This window comes from Perognathus longimembris, chromosome 3 (assembly GCF_023159225.1).
Source record: "Perognathus longimembris pacificus isolate PPM17 chromosome 3, ASM2315922v1, whole genome shotgun sequence".
Classification (NCBI taxonomy): domain Eukaryota; kingdom Metazoa; phylum Chordata; class Mammalia; order Rodentia; family Heteromyidae; genus Perognathus; species Perognathus longimembris.
In genome coordinates, this window is record NC_063163.1 from 59,210,685 (window position 1) to 59,229,977 (window position 19,293).

The 19,293-nt window shown below is 38.8% G+C and overlaps 1 protein-coding gene across 1 annotated transcript in view; it reads right to left on the reverse strand.

Annotated features, from left to right (window-relative positions):
- LOC125347616 (phosphatidylinositol 3,4,5-trisphosphate 3-phosphatase TPTE2-like) overlaps nt 1–19,293 on the reverse strand; it is a 144,566-nt gene that overhangs the window by 40,856 nt on the left and 84,417 nt on the right. The window contains exons 8-12 of the mRNA XM_048340610.1: nt 8,365–8,421; nt 4,974–5,135; nt 1,553–1,652; nt 1,361–1,424; nt 18–82 (exon numbers count right to left, since the gene is read on the reverse strand). Coding sequence (XP_048196567.1) covers nt 18–82; nt 1,361–1,424; nt 1,553–1,652; nt 4,974–5,135; nt 8,365–8,421 — 448 coding nt within the window. The remainder of the gene's footprint in view (nt 1–17; nt 83–1,360; nt 1,425–1,552; nt 1,653–4,973; nt 5,136–8,364; nt 8,422–19,293) is intronic.

Here is a 19,293-nt window from a genome sequence, read left to right on the forward strand (position 1 = left end):
TTCATGAGTATGCTTACCTCCATAGGATTCCTATATACCGCATGTTTCCCAGAGGATGGAAATGACATGGCAATCAGGCGTTCTGGAGATCAAAGGAATTATTATTATACAAGTCTTTAGGGGCTGGGTATGTGGCTTAGCAGTAGAGTCCTTACTTAGCATGTATGAAACCCTGGGTTTGATTCCTCAGCACCACATAAACAGAAAGAGCTGGAAGTGGCACTGTGGCTCAAGTGGTAGAGTGCTAGCCTCGAGCAAAAAGAAGCCACAGACACTACTCAGGCCCTGAGTCCAAGCCCCAGGACTGGAAATATATAAATAAACAAAAAGTCTGTATAGATAGGAAGTATATAAAAATTCTTGTACATATATCCAGAGTCTTTTCCCAGAGGAAAAAATTATTTGTAGCCCTCTAAGCTCAGCAGACCTGACCTGGTGACTAGTGACCTCATTCTCTAGGGGTTTGAAGACAAAGGTCTCTCTTGGATGCTTGAAATATTTACCAAAATGGAATAAATTCTAAATGAAATTCCAATGAAAAATCAGCCACCTGAAAAAAATCCATCTCACTTATTCTGTAGCCACCAAGTAGCCATTGCTTGAAATGCCTGAGATTTTCTGTGCCCAGAGGGAACCTATCAATAGATTATGCTAACACGGTACTTTGCAAGACTTTGAAATAATATGGCAAGGAAAGAAGAAAAGACTAGGAAGAAAGAAAGACAGAAAGAAAGACAGAAAGAAAGAAAGAAAGAAAGAAAGAAAGAAAGAAAGAAAGAAAGAAAGAAAGGAAGGAAGGAAGGAAGGAAGGAAGGAAAAGGAATGGAAGGAAAGAAGGAAGGAGAGAGATATATAGAAAGAAAGAACAAAAGAGAAACAAAGAAAGAAAAAGGAAGAAAGAGAAAGGAAGAGAACTAAAGGAAAAAGAACTGGGCATGTTGGCTCAAGCTTGGAAATTGAGCTAGTAGGGAGGCAGAGATTAGGGGAACCTGTTAAGACTTTATCTCAATTAATTGTGTGGTACAATGACATACAAATAGAAGAATTATAGGTCAGAAAATCCCTACCTTGAAAATAACCAATACCAAAAGGGGTAGTGGTGTTGTTCAAGTGGTAGGCACCTCCCTAGCAAGCATGAGGCTCTGAGTTCACTCCCCAGTACCACCAAAAATCTAAAGCAATAACAAACCAAAAACAAAAAGCACACACCAGCATGGCTTAGATACAAATACTGTGGTTTGGGAAAACCAAAAAGAATATTATTACTTCCAAGAAAAATGTGGAGTGAACATTGAGTGTTAAGTTTCAAAATCCAGTAATAAAATTAATATAAATAAATTAACAACTAAGTTTTACAAACCAGTGATGTAAGTTAAATCCAGATCAAATCCATCCTTGGCATATCTTCTTTTATTGCCAGACACCTGGGAGGTAAAAAAAAAAGATAAATCTGTAAAATATATATATATATATATATATATCCACAAAGAATTCCACATTGCTATCTCAGAGTCTTGCAAGTATAGGAAGAAAACATGTTCTGCCCACTTACCAGTCTTCTGATCAGGTTTTCTAGATATCTTGTCTGGTTCGCAAGGTGGAATATTCGCACAAACGTAATCAGCCTCAGAAGTCGAAAAAACACTGCCATCCTAAATAAATTTATAGTTATATTTGAAAAGATTACTTTATAGTCCAGAAATAGAAGAGTTCATCAATATATAAGTTAAAACTGTGTGTGTGTGTGTGTGTGTGTGTGTGTGTGTGTGTGTTGCTCTTCAGCACCCCACGGACTTCACATGCTACTCTAGAGCTCTACCAGCCAGCTCTACCCACCCCACAGAGTACATTTGGTAACATATGTATATATTTTTGGTTCTCACAACCAAAATGATGCAAATGCTAATCAGAGCTAGAAACGCGGCTAAACATCTGACAATGAATGGCAATTTAGGAAGAATTTTAGAATGTTATTGCCCTCCCCGCCCATAATAATAAATAATTGTCTTCTCTAAAATGTCCATAATACTAAAGTTGAGAAATTACAGTCTAGAGAAATAGTAATAAGTCCATTAGAATCTGTAGACTAAACATTTTGGTTTAAGATTTAGCACTTTGCATTTTTTCCCCAAATGAACTAAGGTTTCTTGTATACTGGGGTTACTCCTTCCAGTAACAGAGGTTTCCTACCGCTACTACATGCACATCAGGCAGGCAAGAGGCTAAGATCCTTCCAAACCATGCTGGCTGGTGTGGACAAGTATGAACAAGAGTCACTGAGAGACTTGGTGAAACCACAGGTCCATGAATTCAGTAGTCTAGAGTGGAGCCTGAAGTGTTTTCTTGCAGGATACCAAGTTCTCAAATGATGCTGAGGAGGCCCGATGGAGGAACATATTGCCTGAGGCTATTTTCAAGCTCCAAAGCCTGTCACATTACATATTTACATGGGGATCACATTGGAGCTCTGGGAAACTAAAGTAAGAAAGAATCTACTTGTTTTACTTCTAATGAATATAGCTAAAAGACCCCTAACAGCAACCTCCAATACACATTTGCACTTTTCTATCTCATTTAGAGAGAGAGAAAAAGAGACCAAGACAGAGAGAGACAGAGACAGAGACAAGGACACATAGACCCTCATCACCCCTCATATACATTTCACTTTCGTATCCTTTACTGCTTTAACTTTGCCTTACCATTGTTCATTTTTACCAAAATGACCTTGGAAAATTCTATCTTTGGGTTGCTTTACATCACCCCCTAGTTTCCATTTGCTACCTTTCATAGAACCATGACTAGAGTCACTCAAACTTCACACATGTTCAAGTCAATACACTCATGATCATAGGAAAAACTCAGACTCTAGAGCTTCAAGTGTAATGAATTTGTAGTTGAAACACAAAGGGAAATTTGGGGAGAATTTCAAAATGATGTTCCATTTTCTATGTCCAAGTAAAGGTACTTAAGTGAACACATCTATTATGGGCCTTGAATGCCATCATCTTTGAGTCCCCAAGGGTATGAAAACATATCAACATGTTCCTCTTTTCTCCTTTTTTTGGTACTGTCATTTGAACTCAGGTCCCTACACTTGCTAAGTAGGCCTATACCATTCAATCCATCTCACTACCACTAAATATTTCATTTTCAAACTGTGTTGTCCGTATAGAACTTAATCAGATATAAGTTTAATATACAAAATTAAAGCCAAGAAAAACAAAAATAAAAACTAAAAGAATAAAAGAAAACTGTGACAGTTAGGTCATATGTTTCCTACCTTTGGATATAGTTAAAAAATTGAACGTAGAAAAATATATATGTTATATCAATTAGTAGAATTATTCCAATGGTGACAATATCTAAGATGTTAAGTAAATGAGAAAAATAATGCTTTTTCCTGTAAAAGAAAATAAAAAAATAGTTATCTTCTCTAAGAGGATATAGGAAAATCTTAGGCGCAAAAAATTACTCAATTCATATTCATTAAAATTGGTACTCTAATAGATTCTATAAAACCCATTGTGTAGATTCGATGAAGAAAAAATATATGTGGAAAGCTTACAAATAACCAATCTGTATTTATTACCAATGTGCATACAGGATGACAATTTAAGCTTAGTAAGTCAGCAATATTCCCAAACCACTGGACAAAACACATGCACTGCCTTTTCCCCTAAGGTTGTGTGTAGAACAGTACAAGTGTACTGTTGAGCAAGAAGCTCAGTGCACCAGAATATCCTTAGAGCAGTGGGCTAGGAGTATATAAGCAACTTATGAGAGGGGTAGGAGCTGCTCTTCTGAACTCATGATCTGGCCTTGCCTCCACACTGAAATCCCAAGGGGCTGCAGGGTCCTTCCCGGAACAAAGACAGACTTCCACCCACCACATGCTCCTTTCCAACACTAGCTCCTGCAGAGGTGAGCACTAGTCCTCCAGAAAAAGTATCCCCTCACTTTCAGGTAGCCTTTTTCAGGCTCTGACTAACCTGGCAGTGAGTAACTGTCCTTAGCTCAAAATGGAAGGAGAACCAGCCATCAGGAAAGAACACAAACTGCCTTCTGAAATGATCTGGAGAAAAGGAGGCTAGGAGATCCAGTCCCTGGCTCCCATAGAAGCCCATCTCCAAGGTTTGTTTCACCCACCCAGATTCTCAGAAAAGCAGCAAGCAGAAAAGGGAAAAACTGAGCAATGAGATAAGCATTCCCTTCATCACCCCCTGACTGTTTCAAAACTTTTCGATTTAATGAATTTGGGACTGTTCACAATCTAGTATTTTATAGACCATCAAATTTCAGTTGAAATTCAAGTCACAATCAAAGTACTAATATTTAGACCTCACATACACGTTCCTCCTCCTTCTTGACATACATGTTGACACATTAATTGCCTAGCCCCTTTTTAAAATTCCTTTAAGCTTTATCTGTTGAAGGTACTTTCTAGAATACACTGTGAGAGTGTCCACTGCAATATAAACATAATTAAAACTAGTCAATGAAAATCTGGGTTTGAATCATGGCTTCAAGAATAATTTTGAGGGCTGGGAATATGGCCTAGTGGCAAGAGTGCTTGCCTCCTATACATGAAGCCCTAGGTTCAATTCCTCAGCACCACATATATAGAAAACGGCCAGAAGTGGAGCTGTGGTTCAAGTGGCAGAGTGCTAGCCTTGAACAAAAAGAAGCCAGGGACAGAGCTCAGGCCCTGAGTCCAAGGCCCAGGACTGGCAAGAAAAAAAAAAGGGACAGAGAAGAAAAAAAGAAGAATTTTGAAGAGGCACATATTTGGTTAGGTTGACCTGCCAGTTATATTACTATCTTATTATTTTTTTTTATCTAGTGTTGAAGCAAGGAGTTTAAGTATATAGTTAAGGGAAACAGTGGTCCTGAGATACTTGGTTCAAGAGCTAGTCTAGGGGATTTCTTAGAACAATCTAGGTTGAAGCTCAACAAAATAAAAGAATAAAACTTACCCTTTAACATATATTTGCAGAACAACATCCAGTAGGAAAAATAGTGCAATCACGAAGGAGACTGCTCTGTATTCCAAAGCAATGCTGAGTTTCGTCATTGTAATGACAACATCTGTACCCATCAGGGCAAGATCAATGAAAATGAGCAATATTTCTAGTATCCTGAAATAAATAAAGACAATGGGAGTTTTTTTTCCCACAGTTTAACAATTGTTAAAGCCATCTGTCAGATGTCAAAATGTCATTATTTGAGATTACGCTGGCCAGTGGTAGGAAGAATGATAGTGTGTTGGAATCTCAAAAATTTACTGTTTTTACCCAACAGAAACTTTGATCAGTGAATAACATTCCTACCAACCAATATACTACATGATATCAAGGTTCCTCAAAATACCACTGCTGCAAGACAGAACAAAAACGGAAATAAAATGTCAAGTGTAAATGCTCTAAATTGAGAATTTCTCAAGATGCAGCTATCAGTTTCTCAGGGTAAATAAAATGTCATTAATTGGAGCAATTTTTAGAATGTAATAGTTATACCTCAGTGAAGGCATGACTAACCTAAGCCCTTGAAGGATCACTTGGGCTGTGTGAAGGGGTTCACAGCTATCATTAGCCACTCATGATACTGAGGAGGATCCCAGGTTAAGGCTAGCTCCAGCAAAGAAATTCTCCCAACTGTGCCTGTGTTCCCAGCTGCGTCACTCAGGTAACTTCAATCAGAGGATTAAAGACCAGACCAGTCAGAGCAAAGAGTGAAGCCTTTTCTCAAAAATAACCAAAGTAAGAAGGGCTAGAAGTCTGGCTCAGGTAGTAGAAATCCTGGCCAGCAAGCCCCCAAACTACTTAACTCCACCTTGACCCTAAGATTTTTGTCAAGTAGGTTTTCAACAAGTATATGAGTATATATTTCTGGGTACTTCTAGTACAGCAATGGGCACATGAAAAATAATTCAATTCCATCAATATTTATGGAATTGAACTGTAAGTGCTTTGGAGCCTTTCTCTCACATATTTTAAGCAAGCTCCCCATTAATTAATTGTGTAATTTACATATTTATGAAGATGATTGAATAGATTTCAAAGTCTTTTGTTAAAACTGAAACTCAAAATAAAATATTATTAACTTTTAAGTAGTCCCAGTCACAGTATTAAACCATTCTCTCACATAGAGAGGAAGCCAAAGTAACAAGATTCCAGAATTAATTACATGTCTAAGGTACTTAATAGAATGCAACCTATCCTTGCAAAACTATAATGCTTCATTTTTGTCCCTCCCTTTCCACTCCCTCCCTCCCTCCCTTCCTTCTCCTTCCCTCCTTCCCTGCCCCCTTTACCTTCCTTCCTTCTTTCCTTCCTTCCTTCCTTTCCTAGTCCTGGGGCTTGAACATTGGGCTGTCCCTGAGTTTCTTTTGCTCAAGGCTAGAGCTCTACCCCTTGAGCCACAGCCACATCTGGCCTTTTCTGGCTTTTTCTATGTATTTTATTGGAGATAAGCATCTAAAGGACTTTCCTGCCCAGGCCAGCTTCAAATGGTGATCCTCAGGTCTTAGCTAGGATTTTATAGATGTGAGCCACCAGCTCCCAACTTAGTTTTACTTTCATAAGTAGAAAAAAGCAGCAATATGTCATTACATACACTTAGCTAAATGTCATTTTTTTCTTTATTTAACTTTGTTGTCAAGATGATGTACGGAGTGGTTACAGTTACATACATAAGACAGTACATTTCTTGTCATACTTGTTACTCTCTCCCACCTTCCCTACTCCCAAGCCTTGCTTCCAATGTGTACAGCTAGTTCCAACATATTGTCATGTGAATATAGCTGTTGGGTTGGTTTGCACTTTATCCTTTGTCAACATTTATACGTTCCCCTTCCCTTCTCTAATTCAGAAAAATGTCTATACAATACTCAGGATACCACAGAATCAAATACAACAGGGGCTAAACCATAGGAAAGAAAAAGAAATAATTTCACATAGTACAGTAACAACAACAACAAAGAAAAATCTCCAGTTTCCTAGTCTTGGTGTTCATTTCATTTCTTTGCAAGTTTAAAGACTAGCTTAAGTCAATTTTTCAAGATAATTTGGATTATATTATAAAGGGGCATGTAGGTTATTTTTCAAGATCTTTTTTTTTCCAGTCCTGGGGCTTGAACTCTCCTAAGCACTTTCCCTGGCTTCTTTTTGCTCAAGGCTAGCACTCTATCACCTGAGCCACAACGCTACTTCCAGTTTTTTCTATTTATGTGTTGCTGAGGAATTGAACCCAGGGCTTCATACATGCTAGGCGAACACTCTACCACTAAGCCACATTCCCAGCCCCATTATTTGTATTTCTAAAGTCTCACACACCTGAATGCAATAGATGATAGAATCCCATTTGCAATTTTCTTGATGTGGTGACTGTAAAAATTAGTAAAAACAAAATCAATCACATTTTGTCTCTCTAAAATATATGCTTTACCAAATAGCAAAGGCCTTGAAAATATCAATTTAATAGGACATTCTTCAGTTTTATACTAAAATGCTTTTTATCAATAAGTGAAATGTTTACATTTCTGTTTCATGAGGTTTCTGCCTTCACATCCAGAATACATAGAAATAAACAGACATGAACCAGGCTTTGGCTTAGCAATATTTACCTTGGACATAAAATTCTAACCCTGATTTGATGGTAAATAAAGGCATTAAGTCATCAACTAAATAAAGCACATGTGGTATGAAGGAGCTGTTTCCCAGTGCCGGTTCTTCAACAAACAACTGTAGTCCTGGACAAGTCATTATACCTTGGCCAGCCCAGTTCCCACAGCAATGAAACGAGACACATCAGAGATGAACATGGTCCAAAAATGATTGTCTTGACTTTCAATAATCATCTCTTGAGATAGACATTCAGCACATAATTAGACAGAATTTTGTTTAGGGCTGCAAACGTACCTTATAGGTAAGGCATTTTAGTAAACCATATTTCAAATTAAAAATCCCCTCATGAGCAGCCTTTTCTCATTCATCCAAAGAGAGAGGCCTGTACACTGCCTGGAAATAGTGCCCTGTTTTCTCCTCTAGCATGACTCAATGGAGCCACTGGACAGCAGGCTCTTACCCTGCTGAGGCTCCCATCAAAGCACCAAATTGTTTTAGGCTACCACCAATAGATTAGAGTAAGAAGCATTCTTGACATTTCTCCTTTCAGACATCTAAGATAGAAAGGTATCTACAGATGTTACAGCAAAATAATCTTAGAAAAATACCAAAGACCCTGCATTGTCATCAATACCTCCACTAAACTTCTCTAATCTCAATCACTTTCTTTTCTGTGAGTATACCTTCATGTAAAGATGTATAAATGCACATAAGTGAGAGTGTATGTATAGTCAGAGCTCACCGTTCATTGTTGTTATTCCATTCTTCAATTTCTATTGTGGTATCAGAAGGTATGTTACTAAAAGATGAAAACAAAGCATATTGTCAGACATCTTGAGTGATTTTCTAGACTTTATTACATATTCCTCCTTTATTCCTTCAATAACCCACAAATCATTCAAAAGTGTCAGCCTCCATGTATTAGAACATTTTTGGTAGTTTTCCTTTCTATTTCTAGTTTAATTCCATTGTAGTATGATAACATGCAGTAATATAAACTTTTCTTATATTTATTTGTTAAGACTTCCTTTATACTCTACAAAGAAATTCCTTTGTATAATTACTAGACAATAATAATAGATTGAAAAGAAAAAGAAAAAAGAGAACCATACTGCCCCTATGCCCTAAAATACTATTTTCTTTGGAGAAAGCATCATGGGTTGGCGAATTGATATCTATTCTGTGACTGTTGAGTGAAATATTGTGCAGAAGACTGTTTCCATTTGCCTATGCCATCAGTTAAATCTTGTCCCTTGTTGATTTTTTGAGAGGATCTAAGATGATTGGAGTCCACCGACTCATTTATGATCAGTGGTGTATATTGTATGAAATTGGTTGCATTGATTCTTAGGTGTCGTTTTGTTTAGCCATTACAGTGACCTTTAGCAACATGAAGTGACTTTTATGTTATATAATGTTTCAAGTTTTCTTGGTCAGCTATGAGTACATTTAACATTTGCTTACTTTGGGGATCCTTTCTTGGAATATCTTTCCATCCATTCACTCCAAGCCTGTGTTTGATTTTGTTAAGGAGGTGTAGTGCTTTCTTTCTATGTTTTTGTGCTGGCACTACTAAGGCATGATGTTAGGGCCTGGCTGCTCTCTCTTAGCTTTGTCAGTCAAGGCTGGTGCTCTACCACTTGAGCCAAACTTCTAGCTTAACTGGAAATAAGAATCTCATAGACTTTTTTCTGCAAAGGCTGGCTTTGAACCACGACTTCAGATCTCAAGAGTAGTCAGAGTTATAGGCATGAGATACCAGTTCCCAGAGTCTGTGTCTCTTAACTTGAGTTAGAAAAAAAGTAGCAGCTCACTGAGGTGTCTACTATGCATGAGTCAATAGTTTTAGCAAACCAGTGACAAAAAATGTATAGAGACAAGAACAAACAAACAAACAAGGAGTCACTGGATGAATCTCTTATCTGCTATATTTATCACTTGATTGGACATGAGATTCTCCTAGAGTTGGCTAATGAACGACAATCCCATTTGGAGCCAGCGTAAGGTAGTAATAGGCAGGAAGCAGAAGTGAGTTCAGCAGAAAACAGTGAAGCTAAGAATCATACAAGTGTTCCTCACTCTCACATAGTGTAACCACTCTGTGAGGTAGGTACCCCAGGCTTTTATCAGTCCCTTCATCAGTCTTGATGGAGCTGGTCTCAGAGCCCTATAGTGTCTTGATAGCTGAAACATCTTATTCTTTCTTTTTTTTTTTTTTTTTTTTGCCAGTTCTGGGGCTTGAAGTCAGGGCCTGAGCACTGTCCCTGGCTTCTTTTTGCTCAAAGCTAGCACTCTACCACTTGAGCCATAGTGCCACTTCCAGCTTTTTCTATATATGTGGTGCTGAGGAATCAAACCCAGGGATTCATGTATATGTGGTAAATACTCTACCACTAGGCCATATTCCCAGCCCCTCATTGTTTATTTCTTTATTGCTAGTATTAAGGCATGAATTCAGGTGCTGGACACTGTCTCTGAATTCTTTGAGCAAGGTTGGTGCTCTAACATTCAAGCCACAGTTCCACTTCCCCTACTTTTCAGGTTAATTGGAGATAGATATCTCATGACCTTCCCAGCCAGGGCAGGCTTTAAGCTACAATCCTAACATCTCAGCCTCCATCTGGCTTGAAACTTGATAGTTTTTTTTTTTTTTTTTTTTTTTTTTTGCCAGTCCTGGGCCTTGGACTCAGGGCCTGAGCACTGTCGCTGGCTTCTTTTTGCTCAAGGCTAGCACTCTGCCACTTGAGCCACAGCGCCACTTCTGGCCATTTTCTGTATATGTGGTGCTGTGGAATCGAACCCAGGGCCTCATGTATACGAGGCAAGCACTCTTGCCACTAGGCCATATCCCCAGCCCCCGAACCTTGATAGTTTTAATGAAAACTATTAATTTTAAAGTTAGATGACTCAAGAATTATGCTTGTGTACTGAATAAACTGCAATTTAGAGGTAAAACTCCCTTCATTCACCTAGATTCCTGAGTCTTGAATCTCTCTTCAATTCCTCACAATCACCTTGAAACTGTCCTTTCTGTTCTCAGATGGGGTTCAAAAACCATAGTTCTGAGGCAGGAGCTCTATAGGCTAAAGGGATTAGAATTGAGGCCCCCACTTCACGTGGTAGAAGCACTGAAGTAGGAGCACTCTGTCAGGGTAATGAATACTTCTAGGCTTCTTAGTTTCATTGTTTTCTGCTAAACGCTCTTCAGAAAACAGTTTTTCCTCCAACATCCTACTGCCACCAAATAAAATAACTGAATTGAGAACAGTTTGTATACACCTGAAGAAGACTTTAAAATTGTTTTAAATAATCTCCTCCCTAAAAGAGTCCACATGCAATAACTAAATGCAAATTGTAGGAACTATGAGTCATTCCCTCAATAATAACTGTGTCCTCTCTTCCCTCCCACCCACTTCTTTTCCTCTTCCTGAACTGGCCTCCTTCTCCTTGCTCCACCTCCTCCACTTTCTCTTCTTCCTTCTCTTCTTTCACATATTCCCTTTTCTTTTCCTTTTCTCTTGCTTCTTCATTGTAATGGGGATTGGACGCAGGAGCTTGTCCATGCTAGACACCTAAGTGAGTTGTTACATACCTATCTCAAATTAAAGACAGCACAATATTCCATAAAGAGGTTAATCATGAGAAGATACTAAGAATAGTATTGAAGGAAATCTGTGTTCACTTGGATGCCACTGCAGTGATGTCTGTGTTTGCTTCTGTTCACACACACACACACACACACACACACACACACAACCATTTCTATCTTACATTTTAGTTGTTAATCCACTTGGAGATACTGTTGGTGTTTCTAGAGAAGTTTTGCTAAAGGATTAAAAAGAACACAAAAGAAACCATGTCAGTTTGGGTTCCAATTAGCTATAGTAACTCGAGTCAAATTACTTATATCTACTCTTCAGCTAACAAGCTGATCATCCGTACTTTACATGTAACTCAGTAGTAGAAATCCACCATGTCATATTTCTTAGAAGATGATTCTAATAGATTATATCAGTTCTGTGAAAACAGAATATTGCAAGATGTTTATAGTTCTACATGCTTATAATCCCTGCCTACTGAATGCTGGGAAGATTCTAGGAAAGCCTGGAGTACATTGAGACCCTGTATTAACAACAACAACAAAATGCCTGAAGATTGATCACACTCATCTTTGTTTAATTAGAAATGGGATTTCATTAGAAATTGGCTAGTAATGAGTACACAGTATGTAAGCTGCCTATGGTAACTACACAGACAGAATTTAAAAATTATGTCAAAAGAAATGACTTCTAGGCTTCTTTAGCCCTTTGGGAACAGTGAAACAATGTTTCATGAATGTATGCTTTAAGATGTGTGTTTGATGTTTTTCCCCCCTGGATCCTTGCAACTAACCTAAACTTAAATATGCCAATGGCTACTGGTGGCACAGTCTACACAGAATTATGTTTTGTAATGCTCTGAGAAAAACTTTCAAATGGTTGGGCATACAATTCAGCATGGCTGAATGCTTTTAAATATCATGTTGGTTTTATAATGTGACCATAAATGGAGCTTTAATTCCAAGTCCAGATTCTGTCTTTCAGGAAAGGCTTTGCTGCCAAATTATGGTATTCCTTTTTTGTTCATACTGTAACTCCTAAAGACTAGGTGATCCAAAATCAAATATGCGTTAAGGAGCTATTGATTTAGAAGGAAACAGGATTCTTGTCTAACATCAGATTTAGTTGAAGCTGTGATTATGTTTCAAGAGGTTACATTTGAGCATGGCGGTAATCTTTTCAATTCTACCAGTTCCAAATACTATGGACCACTCTCTATGGCCCAATAAGGGAATGGTTCTTCCTTTATGATTTGGCCTCTGAGTGATTTTGGATTTCGATTTAGCAGCTGTAATGGTTACAGATTGATGGCTAGCAAACATTTATTCTTCTTTTTTTTTCAAATTTTTATTATCAAACTGATGTACAGAGAGGTTACAGTTTCATACGTTAGGCAATGGATACATTTATTGTACTGTTTGTTACCTTGTCCCTCATGCCCCCCTCCTTCCACCCCTTTACATTTATTCTTCTTGATTATTCACACCGTTCCATGTAAATTGATCACTACCACTGAAATAATGCATTTAACTGATAAAGTATTATTTTGTTTTAGGTTTTTGTTGTTTTGTTTTAGTGCTGGTGCTGGGCTTGGAACTAAGGGTCTAGGCACTGTCCCTGAGCTTTTTGTTCAAGAATAACCCTTTACCACTTGAACTACAGCTCCATGTCCAGCTTTTTTGTTAGTTAATTGGAGATAAGAGTCTCACAGGCTTTCCTGCCCAGGCTGGTTTCAAACTGTGATCCTCAGATCTCAATCTCCCGAGAACATAGGAATAGAGGTATGAGCTACTAGTATCAGGCTGTTTTAGTTATTTTGTATAAAATCCTTGAATACAAATATTTATTAGGTGGAAATATGAGATAGCTTATATTGGAAATAAGCCACCAAAATTAGGTTTTGGAGGCGGGCAGTACTGGAGTTTGATCTTGGGCCCTTGAGTATGCTTTGAATGTACACTAACATTTCAGACATGTCCTCTGCTCTTCTTGGTTTTCGTTATGTCTCAGTTAGGGTTACACGTTTGCTTCAGAAAGAAATCCTCCAATTTACACCCCCCACACACCGTATCTGGGATTACATACATGTACCAACATGGACTAGCCTGTTTGTTTCATGAGCACATGTTTAGTTTTTACAGAGGCTCACCTCAAACCTTGATCTTCCCCATCTGCACTCCCTGAAGTCCTAAGCCCTAGCAGGCACTACACTCAGTCTTAAAGAACATAACCAACAAATATTAGTACTATTATTTTGCTGAGCAGCCATGGTTCATACATATAATCCCAAGTACTTGGGAGACAGAGAACAGGAGGGATCATGGTTGGTTCATAGCTACCAGAGTATGTGGGACCCCCATCTTTCTTTTTGGCAAGTACGCTAGATCTCGTGCTTGTTAGACAAGCACTCTGTAGCTGAGACATCCTTCAAGCCCTCTCTCCTACCAGACATTTTTGAGATTGCAGCTGTCATCCTGCTGGATACATGCATAGATCTGTAGACAAGAGGGTTCCTTTTCTACCGTGGGTGATAGATGTGCAGCACCATGTTTCTTTGCTCTGTTGAGATGAAGACTTGCAAACATCTCTACCCTGGATGGTTTTGGATACAGTCCACTTAATATCAAACTCCCACAAATGCTTACTATAGTGCTAAGCTCATGACTGGTGAACTTTTTTTTGGCTGGACTGTCCATGAGGTACATTCCACCCAAACTCAGCCACCCAGGTATGTTAGGACTACAGGAGTGAGCCACTGCACCCAGCTTTCTATATAGATTGTGGGCTTCTTTATATCTCACATTTCATTAGTAGCTCTGTCACTAGAAATTGTTGAAAATGCATAGGTAGAAGGTCCATAGGATCCAAAAATTCTTATGGTCAGTCATCATGTGGTTTTCTAGATTGCACATTTTGATTCACATTACTATGAAGCTTAGAAATTGTTATTTTATTTATATACAAATCAGTTGTTCTGAAACTTGTGAATCATTTTTCCACAGAAGTGAGTTTGGGGGAGTTGGAATGGACATACTTGGTCTAGTAAATACTCAACAATTCCATCTTTCTTTTCTGGTGTTTACAACTAAATTCATGTAGAGTGTACACTTAGTGTGTTATCTATGGAAAGTAATCTACAGATCTCTCTTTAGATTTGCATACAATGTCAAGGACCCTGTATTACCAGGGTACTCTAAATGCCCCCATGCAGGTCTAGTGCTGGTCCTCAATGTGAACCATTACTACTTTTACAGATATGAAGATACGGACTACTACTATCTCAAATTTCACACATATCTATGAACATAAATATGTATCTGTATCATCATAGACATCATTTTATATGATTTATATACATCATAGACTCATTTTGTATACCTTTTAGTAGTAGATCTGTCATCTATTTTGATTGTTTTCCCTATTCAATTGTATTGTCTTAAGCATAATTCCCTTCTACAATATTTTTAAGCAGAAACATCTGAAGATCTCTTTCCTTGGTATCTTCATGCTCTACAACAAGGTCAAGAAACTACAGGCCAGACACAGGGGCTCTAAATAATCGGCCATGTGTTTGAGTTGATAACCAATCTCTTATGGTAGAAAAGCTCCACATAATGAGGGATTAGGTCACCAGTCTCACCACATGACGTAGCTCTGGATAAAGAAGAATTCATGTGTGAACTTTGATCTTCCTATTTAGATCTCCACAACTCTGCTCCAAAAAGGATTCTATCCTTTGGATTCACAGTGGAATTCTATAAGGCCTTCAAAACAGAGCTCACACCAGCACTCCTCAAACTCTTCAACAAAATTGAGAGTAAAAGTTTGGCAAAGTAGCCAGATATAAAATAAATCCTCAGGCTGAGCATATGGCCTAGTGGCAAGAGTGCCTGCCTCTTATACAGGAAGCCCTGGGTTTGATTTCCCAGCATCACATATATAGATAACGGCCAGAAGTGGGGCTCTGGCTCAAGTGGCAGAGTGCTAGCCTTGAGCAAAAAGAAGCCAGGGACAGTGCTCAGGCCCTGAGTCCAAGGCCCAGCACTGGCAAAAAAATAAAAAGAAAGAAAGAAAGAAAATCCTCAAAAATCAATGGATTTTCTATATGCCAACAACTTGAGGAGTGAGGCTGCAGTCAGGAAAGCAACACCTTTTGCAATAGCCTCAAAAATATTTAGGAATAACCTTAACCAAAGGAGTGAAAGATGTCTATGTTAAGAGTTTTTAAATCCTGAGAAAGGTCATGAAGGCAGAACTAAGGAGATGGAAAAACTTCCCATGCTCCTGGATTGGAAGTATTAACATGGTGAAAATGGCAATATTGCCAAAGGCTATGTACAAATTCAATGCAATACCCATCAATATCCCAACACCATTCTTTAATGAAATAGAGGAAGTCATCCAGAAATTCATTTGGAACAATAAAGATCCCGAATACAAAGTAGAAAGAATGGTACTGGAGGAATTTCAATACCCAACTTCAAGCTGCATTACAAAGCTATACTAATAAAAACAGCTTGGAATCGGGGCACAGGAACAGGCTTGAGGACCAATGGAACAGAACTGAAGACCTAGAAATGAACCTGCAGATCTATGGCTACTTAATTTTTGATAAAGGAGCTAAAAAATAGGATGGAAGAAAGACAGCCTCTTCAACAAATGGAGCTGGCAAAACTGGCTCAACACCGGTAACAAATTAAAAGTAGATCCTTATATATCACCCTGCACCAAAATCGATTGCAAATGGATCAACAACCTCGAAGTAAAATCAGATACCCTGAAACACTACAAGAAGGAATAGGAGAAACACTTGGGCTCCTTGGCACCGGAAGAAACTTCTTTAATAAAGGCCCCCAAATGCAACAAATCAAGGAAATGTTGGACAAATGGGCTGCATCAAACTGCAGAGCTTCTGCACAGTAAATGGCATTGCTTGCAAGAAAACAGAAAGCCCGCAGATTGGGAGAAGATATTTACCAGCCATACAATGGACAAAGGCCTCATATCTAAAATATATGTAGAACTCAAAAAATTAAATTTCTTAAAAACAAATCCTCAAGGAACCAACGACACCTTCAACAAGTGGGTTAAACCCCTAAAGAGAGACTCCTCAGAAGAGGAAATGAGAATGGCCAAGAGACACATGAAGAAGTGCTCTACATCACTGGCCATAACAGAAATGCAAATCACAACAACACTCAGATTCCACCTCACCCCAGTAAGAATGCCCATTATCAGCAAAACTAATAGTAATAACAAATCCTGGAGGGGATGTGGCCAAAAAGGAACCCTACTACATTGTTGGTGGGAATGCAAACTTGTTCAACAACTCTGGAAAGCAGTGTAGAGGTTCTTCAGAAGGGTAAACTTAGAGCTCTTCTACAACCCAGCAGCCCCACTTTTGGGCATCTACCTAAAAGATTACAAACAAGACCACACTAAGGAAACCAACACAACTATGTTCATTGCAGCACAATTTGTCATTGCTAAAATATGGAACCAACACAGATGCCCCTCAGTAGATGAGTGGATCAAAAATTGTGGTATATATACACAATGCAATTCTATGCCTCTATCAGAAAGAATGATACTGCCCCATTCGTAAGGAAATGGAAGGACTTGGAAAAAGTTATACTAAATGAAGTGAGCTGGGCCTAAAGAAACATGGACATTATGGTTTTCCCCATAGGGAATAAGTAGTACATGTCTAGGATAGTCATGGCTGAAGATCGCACTAGCTCAATATCTTTGCCTGTATGAACACGTAAGATAATGCTAAGCAAAATGAACTCCAAGCTATGGAAATAAGTGGTATATTATTGTTGTAGTTAGTTTCAATATGCCATGTGAAACTGTACCTTTTTCTCTCTTGTTCCCTTCCTGTGGTTTAACCCCTGCTATTACTGTAACTGATCTTAGTACCCTGGATACTGTATATATGTGTATTGGAACTAGGGAAGGGAAAGGGAATACCAAAATCGAGAGACAAAGGATAAAAAAAACAAACCATTGCAACAGGGATACTTATAAAACAAAGTGGTGTAAACCAACTGTACAATTCATGGCCAGGGGGAGAAGGGGAAGGTGGAGATGGGGGAAAATAAAGGAGGAGGTAACAAGTTGGATAAGAAATGTACATGCCTTACATATGAAACTGCACTCCTCTGTACTTCACTTTGACAGAAAAGGAGAAGGAGGAGGAGGAGGAGGGAGAGGAGGAGGGAGAGGAGGAAGAAGAGGAGGAGGAAGAAGAAGAGGAGGAGGAGGAGGAGGAAGAGGGGAGGAGGAGAAGGAGGAGGAGGGGAGGAGGAGAAGGAGGAGATGGAGGAGGGCAGGAGGAGGAGGAGGAGGGGAGGAGGAGGAAGCAGAAGAAGATGACGAAGAGGAGGAGGAGGAGGAGGAGGAGGAGGAAGATGAAGAAAAACGATTCTATGCTTTAGTTGACTTGATTTGTAAGGCATATGATGAAGAGCAACTAACATACTGACTAGACAAAGATAATGCTCACAACCTGTTCCTCTCTTACCCTATTTGCTCTATAGAAGGAAGAAAGATGTCCATGAAGTTTTCAGTAAAAAGATTTAGACACATTGTCCAAGACACAAGGAACTTCTAAAGATGATCACACAGCTCCTTCCGTTTTTCTCTCTCTCCTTGTTTTGTTCCCTTTCTTTGGTGAGTATTGGGGTTTGAACAGTAGCTGTTCTGATATCTAGCAAAGTTCTTTATCATGAGGCAAAAGCTCCTTCCTTATGTATTTTTTTTTCCAGTCCTGGGCTTTGGACTCAGGGCCTGAGCACTGTTCCTGGCTTCTTTTTGCCCAAGGCTAGCACTCTGTCACATGAGCCACAGCACCACTTCTGACCATTTTCTATATATGTGGTGCTGGAGAATTGAACCCAGGGCTTCATGTATACAAGGCAAGCACTCTTGCCACTAGGCCATATTCCCAGCCCCTACTTTTGTGTCTTGATATATTTTCAATAGAGTTTCCTGTGCTGACCGGGTCTGACAGCAGACAATAGTTTTCTACCGGTGTCTCCCAGAAGCTGGGATCTCAGGCCTGGGCCACATTGCTCCCCTACCACTTAACATTTTGATATGTGTTTGTGTTTGCACATCTGTGTATTTTGTTCCCTCATTCTACCTATAGAAATATGTGTGTACATGTATATATGTTTATATTTAGATACATTTCAAGTCTCCCTGAATACTAACACACATTTCAATACTAGATCCCACATTAGGTGCTAGCATACATTTTCAGTCAAACTGCTATCTACTTTATCACCTGAACTGATCAATTTTCACTACTCATGTAAAATTGCTACTTCACAAGTCTTTTAGTCATATCCTTACTGTCACTCATTAAGTTTCCTTACTGCCAGTCATATAAGGTAAATTTTAGGTCTGATAACACAAACAAGAAGAGGATCATTCCTAGTCTGTATTGGCAACCATCATATAACAAGGGAGGGGCAAGGACACATGAAAAGAGGAAAGAAATAAGAATACATGAAAGAAACAAATGAGAGTATGTTTCTCCTGATCAATCAGAAACTTAGGGTAAAATGGACAGACTTGTCCAATGAAAGGTGCAGATTGTCTTAGTATATAAAATTTGAAAACCCCTGTCCCAGTGATATACTGCCTAGTAAATGCTCATTTTACCTGTAAGGGCCGAATGGAAGAATGCATTTCTGGAAAACAATCAAACAAAAGCAATGACAAGCAGCTGGGGTTATATAAGAAAAACAGACTGTAACAAACACTGGAAAAATGTGAAGGACAGAAAATGATGAGAAATGTATCAAGTAAACAATCAGGAATAGTAACTATAAAGATACAGGTATATAGAAAATGCTCTTCTCCAAAACCAACATCATTAAAAAAACAAGGAGAAGTACACTTGAACAGAAGAAGTGAGATGGATTCATATCCACTGCTAGCAAGGAAGGATCATTCAGACAAAAATGTCCATCACAAAACATCAGAGTTTAGTACAAAATTTTAAATATTGCATTTTTTGCCAGTCCTGGGCCTTGGACTCAGGGCCTGAGCACTGTCCCTGG